Source organism: Myotis lucifugus, unplaced genomic scaffold (assembly GCF_000147115.1).
Source record: "Myotis lucifugus unplaced genomic scaffold, Myoluc2.0 scaffold_169, whole genome shotgun sequence".
Taxonomy (NCBI): Eukaryota; Metazoa; Chordata; class Mammalia; order Chiroptera; family Vespertilionidae; genus Myotis; species Myotis lucifugus.
In genome coordinates, this window is record NW_005871217.1 from 2,545,586 (window position 1) to 2,555,497 (window position 9,912).

The 9,912-nt window shown below is 45.7% G+C and overlaps 1 protein-coding gene across 1 annotated transcript in view; it reads right to left on the reverse strand.

Moving 5' to 3' along the window:
- The window catches only part of FUNDC2 (FUN14 domain containing 2), a 16,311-nt gene that overhangs the window by 3,974 nt on the left and 2,425 nt on the right, over positions 1-9,912 (reverse strand). Inside the window, exons 2-4 of the mRNA XM_006096184.3 lie at positions 4,639-4,777; positions 3,187-3,262; positions 2,501-2,632 (exon numbers count right to left, since the gene is read on the reverse strand). Of these exons, the coding sequence (XP_006096246.3) occupies positions 2,501-2,632; positions 3,187-3,262; positions 4,639-4,777 (347 nt within the window). The remainder of the gene's footprint in view (positions 1-2,500; positions 2,633-3,186; positions 3,263-4,638; positions 4,778-9,912) is intronic.

Here is a 9,912-nt window from a genome sequence, read left to right on the forward strand (position 1 = left end):
CGCCTTGTCTATTATTATCAAAAACCCCTTATTTATCTTTGGTTGCCTGCCCACATTATAGAGATGTGTGTTTTTGCAACCCATAGTAGAACAAAGACTTATTTTTTGCTGTTTTATTTTACATATTTCAATGCGAGTTAACACAACATATCCACTAGAAAAGTGCGTCAGGGAGCACCCCCTGCGGTGCTTGGTTTCGGTTCGCCATCCCTACTGTATATATAATCAAGGGGTAGGAGGCAAATTGGCTGGCCGGTGGAGCAATTGGTTGGCTTTGTTCGCCCCAACCATCGGAGATGTCGCCCAACACGGGATCTGTCGCCAGCAGGCAGGCACTGATCACTGATTGGGAACTGGGGGGGGGGGGGGGTTGAGAGCAAGTGCCGGGGGGTAGGAGAGGGCCGGGGGGTAGGAGAGGGCGGGGGGGGTGTCAATGGGGGAAAAAAGGAGACATATGTACTACTATTTGTAATACCTTAAACAATATATAAATAAATTTTAAATAAATAAATAATCTTTAACTCAATTAAAAAAAAAACTGTCTTCGTATACCTGGCTATGCGGAATGGTGTTCAGCCTTTTTCTAGTCTGCTAAGTCATTTACCACTCAGCTACGTGCTTTCCAACTCCCCCAAATTTGCTGACATTTGCTGTTTACTGATATTCCTCTCCTGTTCCCTTGGTCCTTGTGGGTTTAACCACTTTTATTTTATTACTGTCATTTAGGTATATTTCAGAAGGAAGCAGAGAAATGCTATGTTCAATCTGCCAACATTTAACCCAAGTTCACCTACTACCACCTATTCTATTTGATGACATGACTTTCTCCTGTCACTGCTACTAGAGTGTGAGTGCCTCAAAGACAAGGCCTAATTCAGTTTACTCCTAAGTCGTAAATCCTTCCCCTTTCTCTGTGAATCCAGAACTCCATTGCTCCAGGCTCTGGGAGGTGCCAGCCATTTATTTCTCTACAGTTCACTGTAATTATTACTTTGGGACATCTAACATATTTCTCTTTTTCAAATATATTTTTATTGATTTCAGAGAGGAAGGGAGAGGGAGAGATAGAAACATCAATTTTGAGAGATAATCAATAATCGGCTGCCTCCTGCATGCCCCCTACTGAGGATCCAGCCTACAACCCGGGCATGTGCCTTGACTGGGAATCAAACCGTGATCTCCTGGTTCATAGGTCGACCCTCAACCACTGAACCACACCAGCCGGGCTAATAAAGCACTAGCAAAACACATCCTTTTAAAAAGGAAAATTTTTTTCCTGTTCTCCAGTGCCAGCCAATATAACCTAAACTGGTTTTGTGCAAACCACACCCATGGGTCAAATCCAGCTGGCTGCGTGCTTTAAAATCAAGTTCCATCACATCACAGCTGCACCCACTTTGTCTGAATATCATTTATGGTTATTTTCGTGCTACACAGTGGAGTTCAGTATTTGCAACAACATGGCTTACAAAGCTGAAAATATTTACCATTGGCCCTTTACAAAAAAAGGTTGCCACCCCCAAGGCTAGACATTAAAGATCATTTTTCTTGAAATTAAAAAAAAATCTTTAACTCAATAAAAAAAAACTGTTTTCATATACCTGCATGCATGCATATAAGCACAACCAATAGATGCAAGACACTGCAGGGGGGTGGGGGGGAGGTGAGGGCAAGCACCGGGGGGTGGCGGAGGCCGGGAGGGGACAAAAAATGTGTCCATTCTTTGCATGGACACAAAAAATGATTGTATTGGCTGTACCATCTGACATCCTTATTATCCTCCTCACCGGCTGCATTGCCCCATCCCTACAAGAACTAGTTCAAGAGATGATGGACTCATGTACGTGCACATATCACTTTGCATTCTCACTCACTGACAGGTCACCAAACACTTCAATTGCCCAGCTTTTTAAAAAAAGGACTCTGGTCTGGCTGGAGTGGCTCAGTTGCTCGAGTGTCATCCTATGCACTGAAAGGTTGTGGGTTCGATTCCAGGTCGGCATGTATGGAAGACAACTGACTGATTGATGTTTCTGTTTCTGTTTCTCTCTCTCTCTCTCTCCAACCGATTGATGTTTCTCTCTCTCTCTGTACCCCCCACCCCTCTCCCTCTCTCCCTCCCTCCCTCTCTAAGCATGTCCCCGGGTGAGGATTAAAAGAAATGCCTGAGCCCAGCCAGTGTGGCTCAATGGTTGAGCATCGATCTATGAACAAGGAGGTCATGGTTCAATTCCCGGTCAGGGCACATGCCCAGGTTGTGGGCTCGATCCCCAGTTTAGGTGTGTAGGAGGCAGCCGATCAATGATTCTTGCTCAGCATTAATGCTTATCTTTCTCTCTCTCCCTTCCTCTCTGAAATCAATAAAAATATATATTTTTTAAAAATGTCTGAGGTGAAGCTATTCCATCCAAAGTTGACAAATAGATGTCTAAGCCCATTTTTGGACACACAAAACTGTCTGCACCCTTCACACACTTCACATAAATAAAACCAGTCGCACCTCCTCGGCTTTGCTTTTCACCTCTGTAGGTAAGTGGTTGCTCTTGCGGATCTTCAGCTGTTCCTTGGCCTTCTTCATGTCCTTCTCTACCCGTTGCCAGTCAATTTTGATGTAGCCAGTGTGGTTTGCAATCTATAGTTTCAACAACAGCAAGAAATAGGAAACATAGGCTCATTATTTCTTTTTGTCAGGATAAATCACTGAAGTGCTTTATCGAAAACCCTTCTGACTCCATTTTTTGAGACATTTGCCATCCAGGACTTTGTATGACAATGATATTCACTCAACATCTAGTTGGCATCCACCCTATGTGCAAGGCCCTATGCCTGGCACCAGAATTCAATAGACAGCCCTTCAATGACTCCTGGCAATTCTTTTACTTTATTTATACACTTACCCCTCTCTAAAAGGTTTTAAGTTAGAGCCCTGGCTGGTGGTGTTTCCGTGGTTAGAGTGAGAGGGAGAAATAGGTACTTATATCCCCATATTAAAAGTGAGAAAATAAAATGCAACTAGTAATTGATGAAGTCTGACTCAAAGGTCGCTGGCATTTCAAATAGTACATGTATCCAAGTGCAAAGACTATTCTAGTGTAATATTGGCAGGGTTACATTACAGCTCCTCATACCACATCCCTAATGGGCACGCAGAATTTCCAAACACCTAGGAATATTTCACATACAGACCTGAAGGAGAAAAAATCCTCCTCCCACAGCTGTTGCAGCCAATTTTCCAACCTTCTGGAATATGAAACCTGTGCACCTACAAAAACCAAACCACCATCAGACAAGTCGACAGGCTGTTAAATACACAAAAAGTTATGATATATATATATATATATATATATACATATATATAATGAAATATTTAAAATATTATATATATAAAATGATATCTATACATATCATATATATATGATATAAAATATCATTTAGCCTTAAAAATTTGAGAAAATCTTACCATTTACAACAACATGGATGGACTTACCGGGCATTATGCTAAGTGAAATAAGTCAGACAGAGAAAAACAAATACTGTATGATCTCCTTTATATGTAGAATCCTAGAAAAAGAGAGCCCTACCTGGTTTGCTCAGTGGTTAGTGTCAGCCCACTGACTGAAGGGTCGTGGGTTCGATTTCAGGCAAGGGCACGTACCTGGGTTGCAGGCTCGATCCCTGCCCCAGGCAGGATACATGGGGGAGGCAGCCAATTGATGCGTCTCACATCGATGTTTCTCTCTGTTTCTCCCCCTCCCTTCCACTCTCTCTAAAAAAATCAATGCAGGAGCCCTAGCCGGTTTGGCTCAGTGGATAGAGCGTCGGCCTGCAGACCGAAGGGTCCCAGGTTCAATTCTGGTCGGGAGCACATGCCTCGGTTGCGGGCTCGGTCCAACATGCAGGAGGCAGCCGATCAATGATTCCCTCTCATCATTGATGCTTCTATCTCTATCTCCCTCACCCTTCCTCTCTGAAATCAATAAAAATATTTTTTTAAAAAGAAAAAAAATCAATGGGGGAAAAATATCCTGGGGTGAGGATTAACAAAAAAAAAAAAAGAAAGAAAGAAAAAAGAAAAAGACAGAGAGCAGGGGGAGGGGGAATTGGAAGAAGATACTAACTTGTAGTTATAAGACAAATAAGTACCAGGGATGTAAAGTACATGATGACTAGAGTTAACACCGCTGTATGATAAATAGGAGAGTTACTAAGAGAGCCAATCCTAAGAGTTCTCATCACAAGGAGACTTTTTCTTCTTTTTTATTGTATCTATATAAAATAATGGATGTTAACCAAATCTACTGTGGTAATCATTTCACAATATATGTAAATCAAGGCATCATGCTATATACCTTAAACTCATATAGTGATATATGTCAATTACTTCTCACTAAAACTGGAGGACATGAGGATAAATAATAACAGTACTGATTTCAGAGTTAGAAGGAAATGAGTACATGGCATGTAGTAAATACTTTGTGTAACCATTAAATCACACTTTAACATGTTTCGATAAATGCTACACATTAAGTGATCGATTTCACAGAAGCCAACGTGCTTTTATTGGCTAAAGGAGGTGATTCCTATCACCACGATATTAAAGCGTGTAAACAGACACCGGCCACCTTTCACATCACTCACCACCCAGTGACACCGCCGATTAACAGCTGGGTTGCAACGCTGTATTTTTCAGCTGAGGGCCCAGTTTCCTGCCCGAACAGCTTGCGCCACCATGGCTGCTTCTTAGCATATTCCGCAAGGTCCAGTGACTCAAAGTGCCCTACAAGAATGAAGATAGTGAATAAGAACATGGCCACTTTTACAATAAATTACTACCATTCCTAACTAGATTGAGATTTAAAAAGAGGTAGTTGGAATAAGAACCTCCCAATATTATTCCATTTTAAATAGTAAATTAGTTCTGAAATTCTGACTGGCAATTCTTGAAAATCTGACTGAAATCAACAAATAATATTTGTCTTAGAGGAAAACAACCTAGACGATTTAAAGTCAGTAACTCTAGTTTTTCCTCTCGAATTTAAAAACCACCAAAAAGCCCTAGCTGGTTTGGTTCAGTGGATAGAGCGTCTGCCTGCGGACTGAAGGGTCCCCGGTTCAATTTCGGTCAAGGGCACATGCCCAGGTTGCGGGCTCGATCTCCAGTAGGGGGCGTGGAGGTGGTGGCCGATCAATGATTCTCTCTCATTACTGATGTTTCTATCTTTCTCTTCCTCTCTGAAATTAATAAAAATATATTTTTAAAAAGACCACCAAAAAGACATAGGAAAAACTGCTAATAATACTTAATAATGCATTCTAAATTAAATGGATTTCCTTCATTTTCTTCTCCTTTTCAGGAGTAACTCAATAATATTCAGTGGCCCACAAATTGCTAGATTCTGAGTATTATGTGGCTCTCCAGTGATAATATGAGGTAATGTTTAATTGAGCTCTTACTAGTCACCAGGCAAAGTGCTATGCAATAAACATGTACATCTAATTAAACACATAGAACAAGGTACTATTTATTAACCCCATTTTATAATAAGAAATGGAAGCCCAGGCCTGGCTGGTGTGGCTCAGTGGTTGAGCATCGACCATGAACCAGGAGGTCCCTGTTCAATTCCCAGTCAGAGTACACACCCCAGTTTCAGGCTCCATCCCCAGTGGGGAGCATACAGGATGCAGCCAGTCAATGATTCTCTCTCATCACTGATGTTTCTATCACTCTCTCCCTCCCTCTCCCTTCCTCTCTGAAATCAATAAAAAAATATTTAAAAAAAGAAATGGGCCCTAACTGGTTTAGCTCATTGGATAGAGCGTCGGCCTGCGGACTGAAAGGTCTCAAGTTCGATTCCGGTCAAGGGCATGTACCTTGGTTGTGGGCACATCCCCAGTAGGAGGTATGCAGGAGGCAGCTGATCGATGTTTCTCTCTCATCAATGTTTCTAATTATCTCTCTCCCTTCCTTTCTGTAAAAAATCAATAAAATATATTTAAAAAAAGAAAAGAAATGGAAGCTCAGAAGTTAAGTGATTTGTCCAAGAAGGGAAATAGAGTTAATAACATGTCTAATCCTTTTCTCTGTGGAAAGATAACGTAGGAATAAATTTAATGAAAGATGCACAAGATCTCTACACTGTAAATAACAAAACACCACAGAAAAATGAAGAATAACCTAAATTAATGGAGATATATTACTCTATGTTTTTATAAGACAATATTTTAAGATGTTCATTCTCTCCATATTGATCTACAGACTCAATGCAATCCCAATCAAAAAGTAGGTTTTTATCTAGCAACTAGAGGTCCGGTGCACAAATTCGTGGGTGGGGTCCCTCTGGGTGGTCTGCGGGGATCAGGCCGAAACTCACAGTCCAATGCCACCTGCAGCTCCTACCTGCCACTCCCTCTCATCCCAGCCCCACTGCGCCTGCCGCAGGATCCCACCCAATCGGTCCTGATCAGGAGAGGCTCGGGCTGCCCCAGCAGTGCTCACCAGCCATGAGCCCTGCCTCTGGCATCCTCCCGAGGGGAGTGGCCTGTGGGATCAGGCCAAAACCGGCTCTCTGACATCCCCGAGGGGTTCCAGATTGCGAGGGTGCAGGCCAGGCCAAGGGACCCCACCAGTGCATGATCGGGGCTGGGGAGGGACCGTGGGAGGGTTCCAGGGCATGTCCGGCCCCATCTGGCCCAGTCTCGCCCAGTCCCAATCGGGACCGATCGAGGTGGATCGGGGCCGGCAAGCCAGGGAGGGATGCGGGAGGTTGGCCAGCCGGGGAGGGACCACAGGAGGGCTTTGGGGCATGTCCGGCCCATCTCGCTCAGTCCCGATTGGCCCAGCAGCAAGCTAACCTCAAACGGTCGGAGCGTCTGCCCCCGGTGGTCAGTGCACATCTTAAGCGAGCATGTGATTGCTTTAACATAACTAGAGCCCAGGTCAACAAATTTTGTTGGAGAGGGGGGGGGGGCCCTCAGCCAGTTTAGGCCCGGTTCCCTAGGATCAGGCCTAAACTGGCAGTCGGACATCCCTCTCACAATACGAGACCGCTGGTCCCTAACTGCTCACCTGCCTGCCTGCCTTATCGCCCCTAACTGGCCCCCCTGGCCATCCTTGATCACCCCTAACTGCCTCTGCCTGCCGGCCTGGTCACCCCCAACTGCCCCCCCCCCGCCAGCCTGGTCACCCCAAACTTCCCCCCTGCTGGCCTGGTCACCCCTAACTGCCCCCCTGCCGACCTGGTCGCCCCTTACTGCCCCCCCCCCCCGGCTGGCCTGGTCGTACCTTACTGCCACCCCCGCCAGCCTAGTCGCCTCCAACTGCCCCCTTCTGCTGGCCTGGTCGCCCCTAACTGCCCCCCCCCGCTGGCCTGGTCACCCCCAACTGCCCCCCTGCTGACCTGGTCACCTCCAACTGCCCCCCATGCCAGCCTGGTTGCCCCTAACTTCCCCCCCTGCCAGCCTGGTCACCCCTTATTGCCACCCCTGCCGGCCTGGTCACCCCCAACTGCCCCCCCCCCCGCAGACCTGGTCACCCCCAACTGCCCCCCCTGCAGGCCTGGTCACCCCACACAGCCTGCTGTTCAGTTGTTTGGTTGTCCCTCACTAACCCCCTGCCAACCTTGTCACCCTAAACAGCCCGCCGTTGGGTTCTCCATCCAGTTGTTTTGGTTGTGACAGCCCCAGGCTTTTTATATAGTAGGATTACACTTTGATTGGTTGAACAGTCTACCAGTCACTAGACAACCAGACACTTAGCATATTAGGCTTTTATTATATAAGATAAGATTGACAAACTTCTTCTAAAATGAATATGAAGATGCAAAGGGCCCAGTGTACTGTTCCAGTTACTATGACTATAAAACAAATTACCCCCAAAACTTCATGGAGCAACACAATCATTGATTGTGCTCTCAGACTCTGTGGATCAGGCATTAAGACTGGGTGCAGCATCACAGCACATGCCAGTTGCATGATGTGTGAGGCTTCAACTACAAGACTTACAGGCAGGGGTCTGAAATCATCTACTACAGTCACACACACAGGCTGCCCCTCTATGTGGTTAGTTTGGACGGCCTTAGAGCATGGTGCCTAGGTTCAAGGGTGCCTGTTCCAAAGGAGAAAGTGAGAGAGCGAGGGAGTCTGAGTGGTGGGCAGAATGACCATTTAAGGCCTAGCCTCAGAAGCCAAGCAGTGTTACTTCCACTGCATCCTGTTGGATCAGCCACAAACTCCCGCTCAGATTCAAGAGGGAATACAGACCCCATCAACTCAGTGGAAGTGTTACCAGGAAGGGGACCTGGCCTAAGGGTCTGCCTAGACTCAGCCAGTAGTGTGTGGTTTCTTACTTCATGAAGGAAACGTTTCATGAGTCCAGGTGAATTTTAGAGGATGTTTATTAAAGCTGGGGACAAGGAAGGGCTTAGGATAACAGGAGAAGTACTGGGTGGGGAAATGAGCCTAGGCTGGGTTGCTTTAGCTCTCTAAAAAGTCAGAGAGAAGGAGGCCTTGGAGACAGGTTCAGGAGGGTTTGCTTGGGATGAAATGCCACTACCCCTCACTGCCCTGGTTGCAAGCCTTGTGGGCTCACTTAGTGATACAGAATACTAAGAAGCTAGGAAAATTCCAGGACAAGTGGAATAGGAGAAACTAAGACAGATAGTAGTTAAATAGCAGTTTACAGCCACCGAGTAAATCCTATCTTCCCTAAACCAAAGACACTTCTCCCCAACCAGAGAATAAATAGCTTAAGTCACCCTACTCAGTGAGACAGATAACAGAAATCCAACTAGTGCCATTTGCAAGTCACACCCAAGGACAGATAAATTAAGAGAAACTCATTTTGGTATGTCAGCATAAAGCTGATGAATATTCTATTGATCCACCCCTAAGAACTCCCATAAATGCCCAACCCTTAACTCCTGAAAATTAAGGTCCCTGTGTGCTCCCCCTCCCCACCCCTTATGCCCTGCCACGTATGCCCAAACATCTAAGGGAGCCCATGAGACTTACAACCAGGGATGCAATGGGCAGCAGCAGCTCAGTCTCAGGGTGCTCTCCCTCCTGGGACCATGCCTGTGCCATTCCCTTCCCCTCTCTTCCCCCCACAGGCATGTATCCCCTAACCTCTAAGGGACCTCATGACATTTACAACCAGGGGAGCAGTGGGCAGCGATAGCTTGTCCTGGGCTAACCCCTGAACCTGTCTCCAAGGCCCCCTTTTCTCTGACTTCCCAGTGAGCCAAAGCAGCCCAGCTAGGCTCTCCTGTTGCTTCTTCTATGCCCTTCCACTGTCCTAAGCATGTTTCTGCTTCAGTCAATAAATTCTTGCTTGCTTCTCTACATTTTGTCTCTTGATTGAAATCTTTCCTTCAAGGAGACAAGAACTGAGGTCTGGTTGAGTTTAGGAGATGCATGCCTGTAGGGGAAGAAGGGAGTGGGGGAGTGGACCTTTATTTTTGAGGGGTTTGAAAGGCTGGGCATTTAGGGGAGGATCTCAATAGAATACTCATCAGCTTTATGCTGATGTACCAAAATGGGATTTAGTCTCAACTCCATCTGTCCTTGGGTGTGGTTGGCAAATGGCACTAATTTGGATTCCTGCTGTCTCCGGGAGTAGGGTGGTTTAAGCTATTTTCCCTCTGGTGGGCGAGAAATGGAAACCATTTACTCTTAGTGTCCCTGGTTTAGGGAAGATAGAAATTACTAGATGGCTGCAAACTGCTGTTTAACTATCTGTTTCAGTTTCCCTATTGGGTGTATCCTGGCTTACTAGCCTGTCTCAGAAGGAATGTCAAAGTCACAGTGAAAAAAAAGCACGTGGAATGGAAGATGTTGCTGCAACCATTTAGGAAAACACCAAGTGCCATAAGTGACCAAAGCAATTTTGGGGGGAAAAGAACAAAGGTCAAAGAA